Raw genomic sequence first — 24,253 nt, 5'->3', positions numbered from 1 at the left:
TTTGATGGGGCTACAGTCTCTATAGCTGTGACACTGGCAGGGTTCCTGTCGAGCAGGAGCACTGAGAGCAGCTGAAATGTCACACAGCCTCTCCATTGTCTTTGCTAACTGGCCACGCAACAAGCAGCACGGGTCTGGCAGTCAATAGAAAGAGCATGGCTGCATACCCTAAGGCAATCCTGTAGGCTTCCAAAAATGTAGGAAATATTAAATAAATTAAGCATGAGTATGAGCACCATAACAGGAATAAAACAAATAAATAAATGCTGTTTGTTTACAACCCAGGAAGGAAGAAAGAGAAGAGAAAAACTGAAGTATTCAAAAGACCACAGACTGAGAAATGCATGAGTTTTGGCTTTTAGGAAAATTACCATTCTTCTCTTTGATGAATATAAAAAACGTGGGCTTTGATATGCAAGTACAGACAGAAGGAGAAGGCCCCTGCACATATGTGCTGAGATAAAATGGTCAAGTTCAATGGAGCTTGAAAAATCAGCAGTGTTCAAAGACTAGCTAGGAGAGGAGAGGTATGATTTGCTCTTAACTCTCGTGCACAATGCCTGGATTGGATGGTCCAGATCACTCACTCACTCACTCACTCGGAGGCTTTGCAGCAGGTGGGCTCGCTGTAGCCTCCAAACTGGTGACACCTGCACTGTGCACATTGACCAGTGAACCACCAGTGGGCTCCTCTGATCAGTGTTCACTCAGGCAGGGCTGGGCAAGAGGAGCTATCCCCAGTCTTCATGAGAAGGTACTGGCCTAGGATCAGTCACTATCGCATCCCACCGCTGAGGCAGATGGGAGGCTTGAATTGTCAGACTTCTCACATTTATGCTTATTTTGAAAGAATCCGGGCCAGCTGCGTCGAGGAGTAAACCTCTATAGTTTGCTGCTTTTGCTCTCCTGTCCTTAAAGCAGCAGAAAAAAAGAGGGAAAATCCAAATGATCACTGTGAGAAAGTAATGAACGCTCTTGTTTTACCTTTAGTGAGACAGGATATCTGTATTTAGTTGTGTACCTGCAGGGGGAATACTGCAGAGATGTTTTGAAGCGTGTGAAAAAATAATCTGTCCGGATTAATTATTTTTTAGGTAACATGTTTCTCACTGAAACCCAAATTAATTATTAAAAATTCAAACATACTCATACTCATGTTACGTCCCAAAAGTGGCAGAAAAAAAGGCAAAAGGTTTTGGCAGGTGAAATACAAGAAGACATTAATCTAATAGCACACCAAAACCATTTTCTGTTCAATCTTTAAATTAGGTCTGCAAATGTTTTTCTTGGCAAGAAATTGGAAAAACTATATTTCCAAAGCCATTTAATAAGACTGACAGAAAGAAAAGAGTGGTGCATAATCAAAGAATCAATGTCTGAAGATGTATACATGTACTCACTTAGTGTAATGAGAAATGGACAACATATTAGCTTTCACCACTTGTGCATTTAGAAAGAGAAACTTTATTGGTATCCTTTGAGGGCGCCGTAAAGCCCAATTTAAATTGCAGTTTCTTTTGTGTGCTTTCGGTCACCGGCATGGAGAGGTACATCACCCTCCCTCATCCATTATCATTCTCCTTCATGCTGCCTCAATCATAAGAAAACTTCACTCTGAACAGCTATGGTTTGGCCTTAAAAGCACACAACACTAATGTTGGATGTTATGAAAATGCGAGGCATGTTTTCTCTGGGCACTCAACACAGAGTGCATCCAAGGTTCAATGTAGCACTTCTTTAATTTATAATGCAGCCATTAATAAAACAGTAGCGATGCTGCAGAAAATCAAAACAAAGGACAATTATGTGATTGCTCCTCATCAACCTCTTTATACAAGATATACTATTTTGTTGTTTAATATTAATTTGCAAAGAGATTACTGTGGGGTCATCACAAAGGCATTTCAGTTTTTTATTTTCAGTTTCTTTTGTTCGTGTACCAACATAAACAACAAATATTAAGTGTGTTCTTGTTATCACAGTTACTTACTTCTCACTGTGGATTATTATCGTCTAAATCTGCCGGCATATCTGTAGAGTGTGATGATCTGCCTTGAGATGTGTATTTTTAATTTGAGTGGCAGAGATTGCGCATATACGTATACTGTGCAGTGCGAGGCACTATAAAGGTCAGCAACATTTGCACATCACCTCCGAGATGTTAGTCTGACACCCTGGGGCATACAAATATAAAGTTGACGGTAGAGCCAATGATCCCGTGGGTTTTGGCCTTTAACATCAGCTCATTTTAATGACACCTCATATTTATGGACAGAATACATGGCGGCACTAAAAAAGGCCAACGGTGCCAGCAGTTAAAATTCCTGCCACTCATAAATGCGTACAGCAGCTTGTATTTTTAAAACAGTATTAACAGTTATTGTCTGTTTAGTTCCGGCCAGTAACATTCCTAGAACTAACATTTGGAATGGTGTCTTTTAATGGACACTAACTTTATGTGACCTCTCTTCTGTGCGCATGCGGTCCTTGAGGGATTGTCCTGTGCTATTGTGTGATTGGAACGTAAATACTGACCGGAGGAGACAGGTGAAAGGTCTAGACCTGTGTAGTCTCGCTTTGCCCGACCCTCCTCCAAAGCGCGCCGAAGGAGGGTCTGGCTACTCCACATAGCATTCGGGGATGGGAGGAAAACATGCTGGTTTATTGGCATTTTTTTAAACCAATCACAATCGTCATGGGCGGTGAAAAGCGCCGCACAGAGCCGTTGCAAAATAGTCGTGTGAAAGAAAACTCCGATTGGACAGATAGTCTAGCTAGCTGTCCGGATTTACCCTGCAGAGATCTGAGGAGCAGTTAACCATAGTCCTCACAAATCCACTGAATTTAAAGTTCCAAACAAAAAAGCGGAAGGAAACAGAAAATACATGCAGGAGCAATCCCTGAAGTGGAAGGTCAAGGATATAGACTACGACCTGTGTGACCCTAAAGGGTGTCTAGGCCAGCCTTAGACTTGTCCTAAAATATATCAAAGTTTGCAAATCTGTGCACTGTGTGGGCTGTGGGAGCTTGTCTAAAAGTAAAACCGATAGTAGGTGTCCAAAGAATTAAAAAGACAGAACACAAACGACTTGAAGGGAATCAATATCTTCTGACAAGGAGTGTATGTTTTTCATTTTGTTATTTTGAGTTTGAGTGTTAGCTATCAGGATACCTGTCAGCAGGTTCACTCAAAGTTGGTGTAAGTTAGTTCCTGAGCAAAGTAATAAGTTAGATTATGGTGTGGAGGAATATGTCCAGTATGTCACTACAACACAAAAATATGTACATATTTTCTTGTGATCTGCTTACCTTAAAGAAAGAAATCTGGCACATGTATCTGGTCCTTTTATATTTCTTTCTCACTCCTTCCTTTTATTTTGTAGTATCCATGTAATATGTTTCATAGATTATTTTATATTTATTTATTTTCTTATTGATTTTTGTTGTTGGTGCAGATCTACGTCCAGATCAAGATAAAGATCCACATTTAAGTTAATATAAAATAGAAATGTCTGAACAAATGAAAAGGCTGTCCGCTTATCAGTGCTGTCTAAACTTTAGTAATGATCAGGGCCACACATAATTCCGGACATTTTCTACAGATTTTCCGCAGATAAAAAAATAAATAAAAAATAATACTAAGAATGTTAACACATCTCCACGTCAAGCGGAAAAAACATTCCGCTAAATTCCGCTGATTTTCTTTCTGGATCACCGTCAAAAACTCTGCAGATTGGGTCTGGTAACGATCATTGATATCACCCTGGACGGAATTATTACTACAAGTGACTCGATGAAATCAAAGGCAGTGTCTGCTTACTAACGAAGGAGGTCTCCCCCAGGTAGCCTCGCCGTTTCAGCACCACCTCCAGGAACTTGACCTCTTCGTCCACCACGTAGTGTTGCTTCTCTAAAGAGATCCAAGCCCAGTTCAGACGGTACTGCTGGTTCTTCAGTTGGTTGCCTCCTGCAAACAAATACAGTTGAAAGAGTTAAAGGAACTTGAAATGGCTCCTTAGAAATCAGCAAGGAAAAGTCAAATAGGCTCACTGTTAATTAATAATCTAAAACATCTTTTGAAAATTACCATAGCTATTTGTTTCTGGGGTGGCACAGGAATTTTCAACACCTCATTAGAATCATTTCTCGTTAACCTTTAGGACTTTATGACTCCGAGCCAGCACTCAGTGGGAGGTATGAGGGGTGCGCAGCCCTTATGCAAAATGTATAGTTTGTGCCGTCTAATTGCGTCATTCCTAATTAAGATAAAAGGGGTCCGTTTCCTGTCCGAACTGGGTCATTTTATCCTTGCCCTTTGAAGTTGGATTCAAAGGCCGAGGCTACAGTCCTGGAGGGCATCGCGGCTACCGTTTGACCATAAAGACTCAAAGCAGAGCCACATACACCGGCATCAAACACAGACTGACAAAAACGTTGCAAAGATGTACTCACACTGACTCCTACAGAAACCACAACACACTTTAATTTTAATTTCTAGAGCACTGAGTAGCAGTCCAAATAATTATCCACTGATTCCTAGAAATCAGCAGGTGTCCACCAGACTGCACAGTGAGAGCTGCTGCCTGCTGCTGCAGATGACTGAGCCACTAGACAGCTGGCAGTTCTGAAAGTGGTGGTATAAAAGCAAAACTGCCGGGAGGGTGCAGACCCATTGTTCAGAGGTTTCAGTGTGTTGCTGTTGTTTGTGTTAGGCGCGACTGAGAGTCTCTACCCTGCCCCACCCTTGTGGTTATGCTCAGTAAATCTGTTAGGTCCAGCTGACCGCTCCACTGTGTCCATTTCCTTCCTCGATGGTCACAGTGAGATCCATACACATTCACCCTGTGTGTTTTATTATGCGTGAGGGTGCATGCATTTACGCGTTTCTGTGTCTTAAGTGTGTGTGTGTGCACATGTGAAATGTCCTCTGGACTTGTTCAAAGCTTTTTCCTTTGGTCTAATAGTGTACATATTTCCTCGCACAGAGTAAAATTGTGTCTCAATGCCCGTACATCAATGCTTTTTGACAATATCGAGCCATAACTGGGACAAAGTCAGCGTGACACACAAGAAAAACGGGGCGCACAATGTGTGTCTCCCCCCCTCTCCGCCCGTCTCACACAAAACCAACAACTTAATTAAATCAGTGAGATGATTAAAGTTGACTAATCCATAATAAACACATAGGGGTACTTTGACGTTTTCTACCAGATAGAGGACTTAAAGTTGTGAAGACGTATGAATGTGGTGAGATGCTATAGAAACATGATTTTCCCTAATTCATCTTTGTAGCTCTGGTTTGCCGCAATAATGGGCTTTGTCAAAAATGCTGGAAAGAAGAAGAAAACAGAAGAGCAATGCCGCTGTTCCTTGAACTCGTAGATTCAGGTCAGAGTGAACTTCAGACAGACTCGGTGATGTCGACACTGAGCTGTAATTGGGACAAAAAGCGGCAGAAACTGTGGAGCTTGAGCAGAAATGAGACGAGAAACTGTTCAATTTTCTCTCTCCTGCAAAGTGAACTAAATGTTTGAATCTTTTAGATGTATACATTTTATGAAATTCTCATTAACACAGAATTTCTTTGTATTGGAAAATGGGCTTTTATTTCTCCTTTAGAGACACCACTTCATCGATGGTTTAGTCTCTGATTTATGACTCAAAGCATTGTTTCCTTCACAATTCCTACTATGAGAAGAATTTGTCTCAGTATTTCTATGAAAGTCAATATGGTCCTGTGATGACTTTTTTCTCAAATGTCTATAGTTGGTGTTTGTCTGCTCAGGCATCGGTCCCTGTTAATGTGCACAACCCATAATAATAATTTGCATCATAAACAGCATGAAAACTATCATAGGAGACATGCACTGAATGCAGTAGGCTCGTTCGAGATGAGCCAGGTCTGAGCAGAATCGATCATCGGCGATCGCCGCCCAATGCATGCTGGGTAGATTTGTGTCCAACTTGATCCCGACTTGCTCTGACATCATGCACGCGTGGGCAACGATAACCTCACGAGATCAAGGCGGCCGCAGTTCTGAGACGCAGGCAGCGCAGTTGCTTTTCACCGACTTCAAGACCCACGGCATGCTGGGAAACGCCAGCCTCTCAGCTGATCTAACAGCTGATTGGTTCAGAATAGACTCAACATGATGACGTTTTATATAAACTTTTTATTGATTTTGAATTGGAGGGATTTGAACTGCTATCTGTCTGATGTAAAGGCTCATTCTGCACAGATTACCTGTTATGTGGCTGATAGTTATGTTTAGAAGTCAGAGAGACTAAATCCACTCAGATTACGGATCATCTACAGTCTGTTAATAAAAATCAGCAACAGATCGCATGTAGAGTATTTTGAGAGCTACTCTGTCATAATTAAAACAACTGGAGACTGTGTAGGAGCTGATATATGGGTCGATAACATTTGATTAAATAGCAATCAGACCACAGTGTTTCTGTGACTTCCTGTTCAGCCTGAAGGCTGCTGGAATCAGCTGGAAACTGTCCGACTTGACAGCAGATTTTTGTCACCGCCCCCGACTGCTGCTGCCTGCTCTCGTCCACTTTACAGGTGAGGCGCAGCTCATCTCGAACGAGCCTAATTACAGCAGGAAAAGGTCTGATGTAATAAAATGACACACAATTCAATCTGAAACCTAAAATGCTGTGTGCAAAGAAAACACATTTTGTAGGGTGAACAATTTTTGGCAGATCACTGTGTGCTTAAAGCAACAAATGTTGCAAATGTGAAGGTTGACTGGTAAAAGGAGAACACGTGTGCTTTGTATGAAAAAGTCTCAAGTGATACATTTTATAACTCGTACATTCTTGAGGTCTACCACAGTGTGAGATTTTTGCTTCCTGTGTGTTCCACATCATTCTTCTGGAGACAGGTGACCTGTGTATGACAGGACCTCCCTACTCCATTTGGATTAAAGCCAGCCGCATGGCATGCATGCCACTGGTAAACACTGCATGTGTGATCTCTGAGTCGTGAAGGAAACCGTTCTCCGCTGAGGTAATGGAAACAGAGAAGGTCTTGGCTATTTATCTAACTTCACACGCTGGCATAGGCTTTGTAATAGCTATAACACGCGGAAACCCTTGAGCTCAAGCATAATTGATACAAATCGAGAATATAAATGATATGAATCCTCATCTCTCTACAATCAAACACACTCGGGCAGGGACATTTCAGAACTGGTTATTGGTGGGGATTTATCCCAGATACCTCATACATTTCAATAAAAGCATGAAATGGTTACATTTTGCATAATTACTGACTGAAGAAGATTATGATGAAGAAACAGCCTACACGTCAAGCTAAGCCTCAAAGAGGCAGCTCTCCCTTTCAAGATGAATCCCGTTAAACACATGTTTGCTTTTAACAGTATTCACAAACAGAAACAGGCTCTATTAATTATTCATTTTTTCATATCTAAGATCTGAGGACGATACATCCAGCAGCGTTTTCAAATCTCAGAAAAAAAAGTCATTTATGTTCACAGTTTATACTACGTACAATCCCACCGTGACATGAGTAAATATTTATATTGGGCTTAAAGTCCGCGCAAAGCTGCAGTGTGGCCTTCAGGGACCCGGGGAGTGGAGGTGCTTGTTTCCAGAGGACCACTTCACTCCTCCAGATTTCTTTCTAATTAAGATAAGCAGGGGTTGGAGTAAGTCCACTTCAAAGAGGCCCCAAGGAAAACAGCAGAGTTAATCTTTAACCAGCGCTCACAGTACCGAGACAGAATTTAGTGAACAATATTGGTTTCTCTGATGTTCACTCTTTGCACTGCTATGCAGTTTAGTGCAGAAACATACATCATTTGCAGTGACTACATTACATAAGACAAGGTACATTATATTAGACTGTATTTCTACTTCATATCCATATTCTCATTAAATGCATATGGTAATAGCAGGAATCCTACAAATCCCAGTGGCTAGTCATCTTAAATTATTGGACTGCCTGCCTGCACTCTGTCTTGTTGGGTTCTAGTAAACCTTTTAACACTCGTAGTGTAGTCTCTCTAAATAATAGTGTCAACTTTAGTGTCAGCCTGTACTATATTTAAACCACTAAACCCTAACCAGCCTTGTACATGAACCTTTGCACAAAAGAAACCTTTGATGTGTGATGAGGGATGGAAGCCTTTTAAGGGAGGCCAAAGAGTGTAAGAGAGACTGGAATGTGCCAACTTAATGCACTCTGTCTTGTTGGTTTCTAGTACGGCTGCACGATATGAGGGAAATATGCGATATGCGATAACGGTGTTGAATATCGCGATAACGATATTACTTGCGATAAATGAACCGATATTAAAATGTACTCAGTTCTGCCTTTCTGCTGCCTTCAGTATACTGCTAAAATACAACATGCTTGTTGTATAAAAAAAAACGATTTCCAATATTATTTTATTGAACAAATTAAAGATAGAAATGAACACAAAAGGCACCATTTACAAAAGAAAATAAAAAAAAAATAATAATTTAAAGTGCAGTTTTCTACCAAAACTCTCTTTCAACTAACTAAAAGAATTCCTGAGTGTCTTTCACGATGCGTTTATTGCACAGTTAATAACACAATTAACCGATTTAAAAAATAAATTAAAAAACAGATTACTATACAGCACTAAATTCTAGTAAAGTTTTTAGCACTTTAGCACTCTCTAAATAATAGGATCAACAAAGTGTCAACCTCTACTTTTTTAACCACTTAACCATAACCAGCCTTGGTTCATGAACCTTTTTACAAAAGACGTTGTACAGTTCATGTAGTTTCACTTCTTAACACAAGTTGTGTCCACTCACACAGTGAGTGATGTGTGTAGATGTGTGATGAGGGACAGAAGCCTTTTGAGAGAGGCCAAAGAATGCGAGAGACTGGGCTGTGCCAACTTAGTGCCCCTGGCTCCTCCCAGCATACATGTTGCAGACTGCCCTTATTTGGTCACCGTGAAGCATCGTGGGGCCGCGATGCCCCATGGACCCTCATCTGTTCATTCAACCAGGCAGACAGACAGGCGGCCCTTTGCCCACAGAGCCAGCCCCACACTGATTAGGCAGGGTAAATTGGGATGAGCACACAATACATCTAAAAATACTTAATGATCATGTACTGCAAATGGACTTTGTGTGCTAACAGTTTCCACGATGTGCAATAACTGTATTCCACTGCAGCATAAAGTGACAAGCGACATACTACAGAGATAGATTGGGGACCAGCAAAGTGCTCACAGGCACCAGATTTTAGTTTGGTTTTAGGCATATGATTTATATATAAGGAATCCTCTTATATGCCATTCAAACAGACCACACTGGAAGATGTATGTAAAAAACAATTGGTCAGATCTCCATGAAATTTCCTGAGGTTGTTCATGATCCCCAGAGGATGAACCATTTAGAACACTCCATGATGTTTCCCTTAGCAAACCTGTAGCAATATTTACTTAAAGCCCCACAAGCAGTAAGGCTCAAATTCTAGAACTGTCACAATATCATTCCATCTTCCACTTTAATATTGTAGTGTTTGATGAACATTGCCATGTCTAGGGGCCGTTAGTGGGTCTTTAGTATTTGAATGTGGTGCATTTGAAATGATGCTGTAGTAGTAGATGCTGCTTTCAGGACAAGGAATAAGACACAAAATGGCTGGAGAAAAATCAGCTGACTTTACTTAAGTTGGTAAATAATCAATAGCAAATACTGTTCTAAAGAAAATCTGTGATGAAGCTTCAAAGAAAATACTAGAACTGCAAGCAGTTATGATGGGGCCCAAGCCACCCACGCCAGTTGCCCCGGGGAGCGAGTGAAAGCGGAACCCGAAGCCGGGCGGCTGGGAGGCAAACGTCGGTAAATATCGAGAGGCGCGAGCCGCGACGTCTGCGGTACAACGCCGTTGCAAACGTAGCGGTCAACACTTCACCTCCATGCATATACAGACTACCTTTAACAATGATATACGGATAGGATAAAAGATAGATGAAAAGTTCAACGGACACGTTACCGCGATCAGCTTCGTGGGAAATTAAGAATCAATGCCACCGACATAACCAATCACACTATGACAGACTCTCCACTTAGCACCAACTGCAATGTTTAACTGTAAATGAATGTAGCCTACTGGCAGTCTGGCACACGTGGGTGCTCAGTATTTTCATCGGCGCCTATGAATGGTGTTGATTTTGGATTGAAAAAGTGAGAGAAAAAAGTTGCATTCGTCCACTGAAGGTTGTAGAAACTTTGTCAGGTGGCTTAAGAAGTTTGTTTATTGTAAAAAACCAAAGGAGCACGCAAAACCAAAACCTAACGGTAGGAGGCAAACATCAGTAAATATTGAGAAGTGTGAGCTGCAAAGTCTGTGGTACATTCCCATTGCAAATATGGCGTTAACATAGAGTAAAAGGACCAAAACTCGTCTACGTTGATTATAGCGCCCCCCTAATGGCCGATCTTCGCCAAATTTGGTACAGAGCCTCAGAGCGTTTTTTTTCGTGTTGATTGCATTTACTGTGGCAGAGATATTGCAATTGCAAATTTCCCATTTAAATGCATTGCGTTATTGGCCAAAACAAATAAACGTTGCTTATAGCGCCCCCTAAAGGCCAATCTTTGCCAAATTTGGTACAGAAAAAAAAAATTATAGCGCCACCTAGTGGTCCACATGTGTAATTTTTGGTAGGTGTGGTCCATGACCCATTGTACATCTACCCTGTTAATTTAAAGTTGTTCACGTTAGTGTAAGTAGTACATTTAGACGTGCCACGCCCACTTTGACCCCTCAGTACCCCACTCTAGGGTTGACCTCAGGAGTGGCCCTAGATGGTACCCATCAAATTTTGTAAAAATTGGATGAGCGGTTCATGAGATATAAACTTTTTGTACTTGTAGCGCCCCCTAGTGGCCAATTTTTGTAAACCGCGTGGGTGACCTTCAGAGTGTCATGGTAAACAAGAATCTAAAGTTTGGCGTCTATTTTGGTCGCGATATGGCAAAGTTGGTGTTTTCATAGTTAGCTACACAAATTTGTTTAGTTTTTTTGTCCGGCCCATCTGAGGATGCTACCTGCCAAATTTCGTGTCGATCGGTCGCACAGTCTAGAGGAGTTCGAAAAAGTAGGTTTTTTGATAAATCGCGATTTTTCACGCATAAAAGTTTAGGTGGAAATGGGCGTGGCCTATATCAGGAGATTCAGTTGGATCCAGGGAACGCGTGGATGCATGTCTTTTGAATGTCCGGTGTACGGTGTGGGAGTTATAGGGCCAAATGCGGGTTTTTTTTCTGCTATAGCGCCACCTAGTGGTGGAAGTGGGTGAATTGTTACGCCTGAGGTCCTTGTGGAGTTCTGGACCATTCCTGAAAATGCCAACCCCCCACCATGTATGGTTTAGGCTGTAGTCGGAGTTTTAGGCGGAGAAGAATAATAAAAATCAGTAGAAAACAATAGGGTTCTACAGCCCTGCTGTGTGAACAGCATAGCTTTGCTATTGCCCGTTCTTGCAGACTTGGGCTTGGACCCCTAATTATATCATCAAACTTATATTGACTCTATTAAATGAGTTGTCTCTGGGTTCTATAATGTACCAGACAATACCAGCATACTTTTCACCTCTCCAATTAAGGGAAAAGGAATAGGATAATCCTGTTGAAAGAAAGAAAGCAGATGGTAGAGCAGAGAGAGAGAGAGAGTGCGATGTGGTCTAATCACCCTAAGCCTTGTATCAGCAGTAACAAGTTGGCCGTGACTTGAGAGATTTAGAATTGTTATGATTTCACAGGCCCTAAACCCTTTTCTACAAGAACAGCCTTTCAGGGAAGTGGTCTGCCATAAATGTGGCCGCTCCAAAGGGTCCATACTGGCTGCTGTCGCCTCTGTGTCCGCTCTAACACATTGGTCACTCTGAGGCGACATTCGAGGGGCCTGAAAGAAAGGCCAAAGGCACTTCTGAACAAAAGTGCTGGGTCAGAGAGCCAGAGGCTTAAAGCAAGCGAGGCTTTGCTCTCAGCAGGGAAAGTTCTTTGAGATTACCATATGAACCACAACTATAGACGTGATTTAATTCTCAGTGCTCTTTCAAAATTTGGAATACAATGGATGGAATTACCTTTTTTTCTTAAACCTTCAATGACCATATCATGAAAAAACCATTTGCTATAGCTGTTTAGAAGGTGTTTAGAAATGCCATAACCAAGAGGCATTAATGTTTTACACCGTTGCTCAGAAATATGACTTCCTGTTCATTTCTATAGGAACCTAGTTATCTTGTTATGTTGGCTGTGATGAAATTACATGTACAATACAATTTTCGAGGCTTTTAGGATCATATTTTCACCACTCTCGGGCTGTAGAAATGCGTCACATTAGTCATTATATTCTTCCTCTTGTTCAGCCTTATGCACTAAGATTGATAAACTATTACTTCAACTGCTCAGAGTCAGTAGATAACAGTGATGGCTGGATGGGCACACAGGCTGAATAGTTCATGAGAACAAGAGCAATTTTTAAAATGCTGCACCATTAACCAACATTCACCGAAAGTCATTTAAAGCAAAGCATTTCACTTATTAGTTTATGAATTAAAGGGACAATACAGCAATTTTCAAACATATCTCTATCTCTCTGAATGAGGGGTAACGTGTGAAAAAGCCTGCAGTTCTTTCTACTGTTCTCTGTGTCCCTGGGGCTCAGCCGGCCGCAGCTGCCAAATCTGCCAAGCTACTTCAGGTAGGTGGTAGTGAAAAGACGTAAGGCTTTAGTGCGTAACTTTTTTAAATTAATGAACGTCCTTTACATTCAAGCTATTGCCAAATGACCACACAACTCTCTCTGGATTTCTCAGTATGGCTGTGTTCAGAACATTGTGTCGTCCAGCGACTTTAACGCGCAGAAACACGTGTGAAGATAACGACCTCTTCTGAAGAGTCCATCATGTTTTTTTAATCCTCCGTGTCCTCCTTGGCTACTAGCAACTGCGTAGCGGAGGGGTGGGGGGTGCGCGATCACAGAAGGCTTGCGTCATGTGGACGTGCCAACAGTGTTGCTGTCATTACTTAGAATTTCTTATTGCTTAAACTAAAAAGAATTTGGTTCGTTTTATTTATTCTCTGTCCCGTTCAAATGAGGAGTGTTTTATGAGTTAACAAGGTAACGTTTATTAATCTCGTCTTGGTTAGGTGACAAACTTAAATACACAAGGTGTGCGTTTGTATTTTTCTGTTTAGGTGTAAGAATATTTTCTTTCTTAAAGAGTTTATGCCGCTCGTGCGCTATAAATCCTGGTACATGTAGGCACAGCTGTTAGGGCTCTGCGAGCAGGAGAACTCGCTTTCTCAATTAATATAGCACACACTGGGGAATGTATTTCTTCAATAGACTACACGTCTACATTAAAAGTGGGCAGAATTTTCCTTAATGTGCCTTTTATGACACAGAAAAGGTGCATCAGTGTTCTTATAAATGTCCTCCACAGTGTGGTTGACAGCAAAAAGACATTTTAAGCAAAGCAACAACCTTCATCCTGTTCCCACACTTTCTGTTTTTGATTCCAAATTGCAGCATAAGGTTGTTGTGGAAACTGCTCCGTGACTTTCTTGCTGTCACAATAGGAGCCCCCTCGCCTGTGTGGAAAGGCAGTGAGGAATTCCCAGAGCTCTTATTTCAAATGGGGCTCCTTTATGTGTGGCCCAGGAGAGAATAGTATCAGAGGAAGTACTGTACAGTGTGATCGCAGGGAAAGGTCACTCCTGTCCTGGGACTCTGCTTCACGCTCTAGTGTCCTCACACACTGCCACAAATGACATCATTTGTCATCCGCTACAGAAAACACTTGACACAAACGCACACATTGGCTGGAGAGATACATTCTTTTAAAGTTATTGAGGGACATTCAAAATGAATTTGTTAAAAAAAACAATATTGTATGAATCAATGTGTGCAGATTTTAAAAAAAATTTATCCAAACAGCAGCGAGAAAAACAACTCAATACAGTACCCTTTGGATACTTGCTGAGGTTACTATTTCTCTCTGTGTAGAAATTACTACATACAAGTAAAAATCATGGATTTTTAATTATAATCCTATTAGCCTCGCCCAGAAATAGTAGTTGAAAAATAATCTTTCCGAACACCTTAAGGATTAGCAAGCAGGCCAACTCTGGATGTACAACTCTGCAGAAGATCTGCTCTGTCGCGGGTTGGTGATTTCCAATCAGGGGGCACATGGTGTCCTGCCAAGCACCCAGGGTCAGGACTTATCCCTGATCATGGCTACATCATTAGGGCTGGAAAAACAGGCTGTTCAGACTTGGGTGGGCACAAGTTATTTCCTTCCATTTGGTTAAGCTACAATCATTAACAAGATCATTATTTATATTAACATAATTTGGAAATATATAGAACTAATCTTCACCTCTCCATGGAACACATACTTTATGGTGCATTATAATTCCATTCAGACTGTAAGGAGCCTTTTGTTGTAAGGCCTTGTTCAGCAGAATAATTATTGCACCTGAAAACTGAAAAGATGAAAAGTCTAACTCTCTCCTGCATCCCTCCACAAGCGAGTACACAAATCAATTGGTTTTCAGAATCCAAAAGAAGTATGCAAGTTTCTGCTAAGGGCTTTGATTGTTTCGATTGTGTAGGTGAGGTTCAGACAAAGTATTCCTTGATTGCCCTTGGATGGCATTCCTGCCTGTCAAAGAGGATGCAGCCTCGAGTGTCTTAATTAACAATCAGCCACACGGTTTAGAGAGTTAAAGCCTGAACTCGCAATTGCAGGGTTAACAACAAAGGCTGAATCAGCGGCTGCAGGGCTTTCTTCACCATTCACTTGTAAAGGTCATAGTGGATTTAAAATTGAGAGTTTCTCCCTCATTACCAGTCAATTATGAACTGTATGAATGCCCTGACAGCCATGAGGCAAACGCTGCTGAAGTAGCTTTGGCAAATCTGTGACCAACTGAAAAAGATACAGTAAGAGCCATAAGGGTAAACCGGCTTCTCATTACAACATCTTTATGAATAAGTTGTAAAAACAGAAAAACAACAACAACAAAAAACATGTTACACTCCTTTTGGGCTAATCTTGAAAAACAAACACACATTTTCAAGTCATGTCACACACTTCCTGATTGAAGGGACGAGCTCATGGAGACAAACAAACCTGTTTCCATCCCAGGAGCTGAAAGGCTTGCATTGTTACAAGTGCATATGTTAAATATAACTATCCAATGGCGCTGGTGACTGAATAGAAAAGCGCCTCGAGTGAAAAAACAAAGGGGGATACAAGGGAAAGTGTGAAAATGTGAGATAAAACAAAGGAACATAAGGATGCAGGATGAAGGGACTTGACAAAGAGAGGGGGACGTGCTTTTTCTTGACCCTTGAATGCACAGTGTTTGCTCTCTTGTCAGATCGAATAATGGTGGACTGTTTGCTGAAAGCAGCAGTGTGAGGCCATAGAATATAAAACCCCATCCCAGTCCCACAGACTCATGAGCTCCATACTAATAGAGTGGGGTGTTTGTCGAGGCTGTTCTCAGGGCCTCCATTGGTTTCATTTATAATATGTTTCAGCTGCATTTCACAGTTATTACTTGCAAATCCTCACGTGTAGAAAGGCTTTTGCCTGAGAGGTAAATGCTCCCTGAGAAACAGGAATGGTAATTCCTAAAGAAGTGTTAAATTACTCTTGGTTTTTGTTTATGATTGGTGAAACAAAACCCTTCAAGTAGAACTGTGCAAACCTGCACGTTGAAGATAAGCATGCTAGTCTGCATTCATGAAAAGGGAGGAGAAAATGTCTTTGGATTTAGTGTTGTTTTTGTCTCCTCCTTGTAATATTGAACAGAAGATTAGTCTGTGCATGGAAATAAACCAGGGTTCAGAAATATATACAGGTATGTTAAAGGAAGATTATTTTTATAGCTTGCAAAATTCCATTTAGACCTTTTGCTGCAAATTCAGACACTGGTAGTTGCAGGGATGGATTCTGTGACGTTGTGGGTATAGCGGTGGCCATGCAAATTACATTCAGAAACGTATTTGTGTGCAGCGATTGTATGTACATTACTCTTGCATCATTTACATGTAGTATATTCAGTCCAATCGTCCAATCATATCTCATTTTAAAATATAAAATATATGAGTGCAATACAGTGCATTGTGCATGTGGAAGTACAGCCTTCTAGTTAGCTAAGCAATTATACATTTGTAGAGCTGCAAAGATTAATCGATTAATAGATGAGTTGTTAAATATTGAATGAATTATCAACTATTTTTTATAATCATTTATTTGGTTTGAGTCATTTTTTATGACAAAATTCTAAATCCAGCTTCTTAAATGTGAATATCTTCTAGTTTCTTCTCTCCTCTGTGACAGTAAACTGAATATGCATCATAACTCGGACCCCCTCCATCCACCACATCACTCCTGTCCTCCAACAGCTCCACTGACTCCCGGTCCAGTTCCGTATCCAATTCAAAGTCCTCCTGTTTACATTCAAGGCCATCCACAACCTTGCCCCTCCCCCATATTTGTCTGCTCTCCTCCAGGTTCCCACTCCCTCCCGTTCCCTCAGATCCTCTTCCTCCATACACCTGTCTGCCCCTCCGCCCGTCTCACCACCATGCGGAGCAGAGCATTCAGCCGCTCCGCGCCCCTTGACCTTGACTGCCAAGAACGGCCCCTTTAAATAAAATGTATTATTATTATTATTAATATCTTTGAGTTGTGGACAAAACAAGACATTTGAGGACGTCATCTTGGGCTTTGGGAAACACTGATCCACATTTTTCGACCGATTTATCGACCATGAAAATAAATCGTTGGTTGCAGGCCTATACCTTTGCAACAGATTACGAGAGATTACGCACAGACGCCTGAGATGGCTGGGACATGTGTTGAGGATGGAGCAGGACAGCATCACAAAAGTTGTCTTAAGATGGACATCACCTGGCAAAAGAAAACCTGGGAGGCCCAAAACCACCTGGCGCAGAAGAGCTGGAACAGATGAACCTGTCATGGGGAGAGGCAAAACATGCTGCCAGGGACGGAATGCAATGGAGAGGGCTCATTGAAGCCTTATGTCCCATAGGGGACGAAGAGGAGTAAGTAAGTAAGTAAGTATACCTTTGCAATGCAAAACAAAGCCCATCATAGGTAGCATAATCATTTGGGCAAACTATTGCCATATATTTAGATTTTGAATATAAGCTACACTAGTGCAACGGTTGAACAGAAAACGGATTGTTATACATGACATACTGTAGTTATTACAATTATTTAACATTTCCAACACTATGTCCTGGTTAGCGGCTAAATGCTGTCATAGATTATACTAATAAATAGCCGACACTGCATTGAACTGTTAGAGCCTATACTGACTGCAAAGTTTAAGCCCAAAACGTGAACTGACTATAATATTTCAACCTTTACAGTCATTATCTTTATTGTCCCCAGAGGGAGATTTGGTTTGCAGCCAGGTAACTTAAGCAGTCACACATCATTTAAAAACCCATCCGTTAAAAAACAACATTAACACTAGCAGTATATGTGTCACATCCACCGTTCAGTGTAATATCAACACTGAACCCAGTCTAGCTTACTAATATAGCAACAGTCCTTAGAATTGGTATACCTTAGTTCCTGCAGGTCTATGTTAGTAAATTAAGTGTTCCATCTAATGCTTTATTGATCCCCAGGTGGTAAATTAGGTGTTACACCTCCAACTTGACAAATGGCATTATGTCACATACAGAGAGGCTTTACATCATCAAGTGGCTATTCCATTGGCAGTTCTGATAAGCAACCAATGATGTTGTATCAGCAGTCATTATTTAACAATACAAAGGCAGCAAGAAATCAGTTGGTCAAATAAATGGCAAAGAAATCTCCAAAGACACCAAATAAACGGTGTCAGTGCTTAATGTAGATTGTCAGTCATGAAGTTTAAAAGTATTTAATATGGCGCAGGGAACAATGTTGAAACTGATGACAGCATTGAAGAGCAGAAGTGCTCACACGTTCAAGCTCACTGATAGAGAGGTGGTGATAACAACTATGATAGTTCCAAAATAGACCTAACACTTTTTAACCACAAAATTGGATAAAATGTGTCAAAAATTAACAGATTCAAAAAGCTGCTCTCTCTGTTGGGCTGTGATTCAGAGACCATGGGCGTTCAAAGTGAACACAAAGATGCACGACCCGCTGTAAGGAGCACAACACCTGGACCCCTGAGGAATGGAATAAAGTAATACAATGTGATGAGTTCTATCTCACAGACACGGAACACTATTAGATCTGAAGGACAAAAGCTAAATGTCAAAGGGGATAAACATGAGAGGCGTGCAGAAGTTGCATCGTTGCCTACAGCTCTATCTGTGACATATTAACTTACGCGCAATCAATGCCCTTAAAAAAATTATCAACTCTTCCTTATAAGGTAAATTAAGTGTGAATTAAATCTGTTAGCTGAATATCCCACAGGGCCCCAATAACACTGAATGCTCCCTCCCTGTAATGTCACAAAATGTGCTGAAAAAAGCTTGTGCATATGACTCACTGACCAATGATAGCCTTTTGTGGTAATTGTATTAGCTTCTTCTAATTACTAAATGAGCAAAATGTAACCGCTGTATCAGATTGCCCAGTGGTCTAGACCTGCACCCTGTGGCCTATCTTTGTCTCCCTCTTCCCATTTAATATGTAACCCTTCACTCCAAGCCTATGTCCTGGAAAACCAAGATAAGCCCAGGCATGGTCGAGTTAATTTCAGGCAGCAAGACATTCCTCCCTATTCTTCATGGGGGAAGGGTTGATCTGAGCTCTGGACATTTCCCTGGTTGTTCCAGATATGGTTTTTAGTTATTTGTTATGTCCCTCTTAGCAAAAAATCTATCAAAAAATAAAAAAGATGAGTCTATACAAATATCAAAATAATTTCTATTGTATGTAGTATTCAATGTTTTTTAAACCAAGAACCCCTTAACTGAAAGAGAGACAGAGACGGGACCCCCTACTACATATATTGTATAAAGTAGCATATTAAACTGGGCCTACAATAACGTGTAGGGCGCATAAAGCCTTTATACATACCTTTTTTTTGCATAGAATACTAAGCTATTAAAATAATAATTGTTGGCATGATTTTATAATCACGTTTTAATGGTAAACATACATGTGGCACAGTGAATCCTTAGAATTAACTGGATCTGTGGATGGCTATCATAGTGACCTTACCTATAGGTCAGTAAGCAGTGGGGATTTATATTTGCTAATATGTTGGATTCATCTTAAAACAAAAACAAAAATTAACAATAATTTGGAGGCCCCCTTGCATTCCTGTTGAATATCCCTGATGTAGATGATGGTGCACACCCGAAGGGCTCAACTACTACATTTGAGCCCTCACAACTTGTCAACACAGGTGGTGTTTAGAGTGCGAATGCACATCAGCACATTCATGCCATCGCCACAGGCGACAGGAAGCAGCTTGACGCCTTGCCCCGACCAACACTGGGACCAACAGAGCACTTCTGTCTATCATCTCTTCTCACTGCTATTCCCTCCCATTTCTCAACAAGACAACTTCTCATATCCTGCTTATCAGGCTCCACTTATGGAAGGAAGCAGGTGGAGGTGGTAAGGGTGAGAGGGGGTTGACCCACAAATGAAATCCCTAAAGGATTTCGTCTGCACCTTTTCTGAGATGAGAGCCCTCTCAAGACTCCAATCTCATCCATGTTTATAGGGAGAATATAAAATGCAAACCGTCTCAAGGGAGTTTGCTTCAAACCGTGTAACATGTTCAATTCCCCTACTGTATATATTTTCTTGGCATACTGAAATGCTGATGATATCAAAAGGAAAGGCTGTGTTTTTCCCTGGCTGACATCGCGGCAGTCTAATCAAAAGAGACAACAGCTTGAAATCAAAGACAAAGCCATTATCAATTAAACTGTAGTTGACGCCCAGCATCTAGATGCAACATTTGAGCAGTGCCAGCTTCATCTCTGATTATGGGATCATGCAGTCGGCCTTGAGATGGATAGATGTTGGGTTGATTTGTGTGTGTGACTGTGTATGTGTGTGAATATTTGTGCATTCAAAGTGTCTAAAAAGGAGCCCTGCACTGGGCTCCAATCCAGAAATCCAGGCTAAGCTAGAGAGAGTTGTGACACTACAGAGCCTTAGCCCAGCTGTCAGAGGCTTATCCTGCAGCAGGGCTGAGAGGAGCAGCTCCGACCCACTGCTGGGATTCAGGGGCCAAAAACACATTATCCAGAGTGATTTTGCAAAATTGTGCAAAAGCTCTGCTACAGTGAAAAGAGAGATGTCACAGCAGCGACTGTGGCATCACTCGGAGTTCCTGCTGTTTTTTGGATTACCTGATTTCTCAGGACACACTCTCATTAAATGGTTTGATATGTTATGGCCAAAGCTCAAAAAACATTGCTAAACATTTCAGTTTCCTATCCCATTTTACACATGTATCTTCTCCTGTTGCCATTGCAAGAAAGCTATATGTAGTTTATATATGTATTCATTGGGTTTTCTGGAGTTGAAGGGACTTCTGACTAGAGCCCGACCGATATATTGGCGGGCCGATATTATCGGCCGATATTAGACATTTTCCAAACTATCGGTATCAGCATTTATAATGGCTGATAAATGCATATTTAAAAAATAAAATAAAAACAGACGAAACACCCTTCAACCCTTCAGTGTTGGCGTTGCATAGTTTGTCCACCAGAGGGCGCTCTACAAACTCCCTGTTGGCATCACTCATGTTTAACCCTTTAAGTTTCATATCTTAAGTTTGTATTTTTATGCATTTTATTTATCAGAACTTTAATATATTTGATGTTCCTCTGTTCTGTTGTGACAATAAAACAAACAAGTTTATTTTTAAACTGCATTATCATATTATTTTAGTGAGCACTCATAAATAACTACAAATAACTAATAAAATCTGTTTATGTTTTGTTACGCGTTTCTGGATTTTTTTTAAAATTATATATCGGCCGATATATTGGAATATCGGATTTATAAATCACCAAATATTTGTATCGATATTGGCCTTAAACATCCATTATCGGTCGGGCTCTACTCCAGACTGTCAAAACTCAAAACTGAACACAAACGTCAGCCTGCAAGCTTTTTCCACAAAAGAAGGATTTTCTACAAACTAATTGCTTGAACACCCCCAGTTCTGCTAGAGTGATATCCTAAGGCAGGTATGACGACACATATCATCATCTAGGGAACAAGCCTGGGCCTGGGGTTTCTATACTTTTGGGAATTTGCCTTTGCTTTGTTAACCTCAGCTCCACACACTGACTCTGGCAGCATATTAAGACTCATCAAGCAGGGTTTCCCTTCTGTTTCATCAGTGTGAAAGCTACCATCACTACCAGAATGAAAAATATATAAGATGCTCTTGCTCTTCAAAATTATTATCATTAATACATTTAGGACTCTTATTTTCTGTCCCAGCAGACACATCTCAAACAATAAGATGCTCTTCTGACTAAACACGGACTAACTGTTAGTAATCCAACAAACTTGAGCCAAGGAAATCCAAGGAAATAGACAGAAAACCCCTTCATTGTCTAATTCAATGCATAATTCATAACATAAGAATAAAACCTCTCAACGGCATGTTTTGGTTTACGTGCCTTGTAGAATAAGCCAACCATTAATAATGGATTTTTTTAATCTTTAAGAAAATTAATGTCTCATACCCTCAGCGAAGACCACAGGTTCCCCCTTGTTTGTTTAGCCACTGCAGCACTCTCCACGTACTGTATGCCTTTTCTTTACTTCTCTGCTTTTCACACACACATTAAAGGAAAATAAATCTGGGATGCTGGGATTTAAGCATTGCACATATACCTGCAATGTAGACCGGTGTGAAAATGATAAGTCACAGTTAGCGACTAAGGACATAAGGGACTAGTGAGATCACTCTTCATTTAAAACGCTTCATCTAAATCCTCTCTGTAATTCAGTGTTGTTTACCCCCAATGTGAAGCAGCTGTTAGCCAGGAAAGGCACCTCTAATCAACCCCCAGATGTTTTTTATCACAAAACATTTTCCACAACAATTAAAAGGACTACCTAATATTTTATTGGCTGCGGCACAGATGGACTGTGAGGAAAACCCCTAAAAATCCCTTTTAAAAACTCAACAACTGGGCCGCCTTTTCCTGAAACTCCCATACTTGTATGTATGTGATTCAGACTTTAGGTCCCAAGGACAGAGGAATATTATACCCCCCAGGAAAAGTGTAGGGAAGACATTTTCATTAATAACAGGATAGCAACACACAGCGAAACTGCAGAGTCATCACCTGCACTGTGATGGGGATATTATAACTTACACAAAGTCGATATTACCCTCACAACTGCATGTGAGTGCATGTCCCCCCTTACTTTTGTTGTGCTGTAGCACGCTATGGGGAGAAAGATAATCCCTCCGAACCTGGGATTAGTCAGGAGGGGAGACAAGGGAGATGGATTTAAGTATGCACTCAGTGTCACAAGCGATTACACACCGATAACACGGAAGATGTAGGAGATCTACACAGCAGATGTTACAGCGGGCCGAAATGGTTCGGAGGATTTATTAGGTCGAGGGTTCTCACGGGGACCTGAACTTATCTTGTTGCACGAGGCAGAAATAACAAACAATACACGCTTGTTGAAGAGGGCGCTGCAGACTTACATTGGCTAACTTAAAAAGAAAAGAAAAAAAAGTCCTCTCTGTTTCAGAGGCTACCATGTTAAGAAAAAAAAGTTCCAGTCAGGAATTTTACCCATTCATGTATACATCTGAAATATAGTTGTTCTGTACTCTATGCACATACTAAACAAATCTCACAAGTCAAATGGGAAACTCAAAGAAACTTTGGACATAGCTGTGGAGTTGGAGCATCAGGAGTAGCATGTGTTTATGAACTCAACAATCAATGATCTTTTGCTGCCTCTTTGTAGCTCAGTGAAAGAAAAAAAAAATGAGATGGTAGTGAGTGCCTGGAATGAAAAACAAAGACCACAGCAGTGTGTCTGTCAGTAGCAAACATCCCTGATGCTGACTGACTGGCTGGAGGCAGACAGGGATTCTGCTCCACAAATAATAGCCTGGGAATGCCACGGCTCGTGTGTGCTCAGGTAAGCTCACCTGAATGCACCCAAATCCCCAGGAGACAAGGGGAGACAAGGGGAGACCTGGAGTCCACCGAAACAGAGGAATTAAGAGACTTAGAATGACAGAGCAGCACCCTCCTTGGCACACACGGACACACAAACATCCAGATACCAGTCGTGTTCTAAACATGACACTTTCTAAGTGATTAAAACGGTTTCTGGCCAACGCCTCTGTTTGTGACTTTGCTTAGCTGTGGGGGGTGTTTCTCCAAAACAGTAAACAAACACAAATGAATATGTGTAATTTCAGTCCTCTGTAATTACTTACTCAAAGCCTTGACAAAAAAGCGAGACAAACAAGCGGCTCTGAGTGAATAAGCTGTTATCTCCTATAAAGGCACACAGTGCAAGATTTCTGAAATGGAAAAAAAAAAAAAAGTACAGTATAATTTTGATGTAATTTCAATATTAAGTTTGTTCTACCAAATCAGAGTTAAAAGTAGCAGCGTTTTAGTCACACAGTGAGAATCCTTTTATTGTGACACATACTAATTAAAAAATATGATAAGCATTTTGGGATGCAGCCTAATTGCCATGTTATTATTTGTGGTAAAAAGCCCGCTGGTGTCTTTACGTAGCCAAGTTAATTGAGTGAAACAGCAACTTCTCAAGTCTAAATTGCATAATTTATCCATCTTTACAAAATAATTTCCTGAGAGTTATTCTTTTTAGCAGTTCTTATAAAATGATAAATATTTGGCCACTTAAAGCAAATGTCATCATTGCAGCCAATATTCACATACTGTAGAACTGTGCTGAACAATGGACAAGAGTAGGTCAGGTCCAACATAGATTTTAATTTGGGCTCTGAACACTCCCATGTTTAAATGACACACAAAAAGAACTCGGGAGCCAAGACTGTGCGCTGCACCAAGACAATCCATCTCTCAGAGAAACTATGATTTCAGCTTCAAAAGCTAAATCAACTGTGTGGTCAAACTGCCATAAGTATTTGGATTAAGCGTAATGAATGGCCTGGCACTTTCCAGTCATTCTCCCAGCGCAAAAAAAAACATGCCAAGAGTAAATTA

At 40.9% G+C, this 24,253-nt stretch overlaps 1 protein-coding gene across 1 annotated transcript in view; it reads right to left on the bottom strand.

The window, feature by feature from the left end:
* Nucleotides 1-24,253, bottom strand: part of LOC144515061 (FRAS1-related extracellular matrix protein 2-like) — a 66,516-nt gene that overhangs the window by 33,051 nt on the left and 9,212 nt on the right. The window contains exon 3 of the mRNA XM_078245710.1: nucleotides 3,821-3,967. Within this exon, the coding sequence (XP_078101836.1) occupies nucleotides 3,821-3,967 (147 nt within the window). The remainder of the gene's footprint in view (nucleotides 1-3,820; nucleotides 3,968-24,253) is intronic.

This window comes from Sander vitreus, chromosome 3 (genome assembly GCF_031162955.1).
Source record: "Sander vitreus isolate 19-12246 chromosome 3, sanVit1, whole genome shotgun sequence".
Taxonomy (NCBI): domain Eukaryota; kingdom Metazoa; phylum Chordata; class Actinopteri; order Perciformes; family Percidae; genus Sander; species Sander vitreus.
The sequence above is the reverse complement of the archived record's forward strand: the minus strand, read 5'-3'. Positions and strand labels throughout refer to the sequence as shown.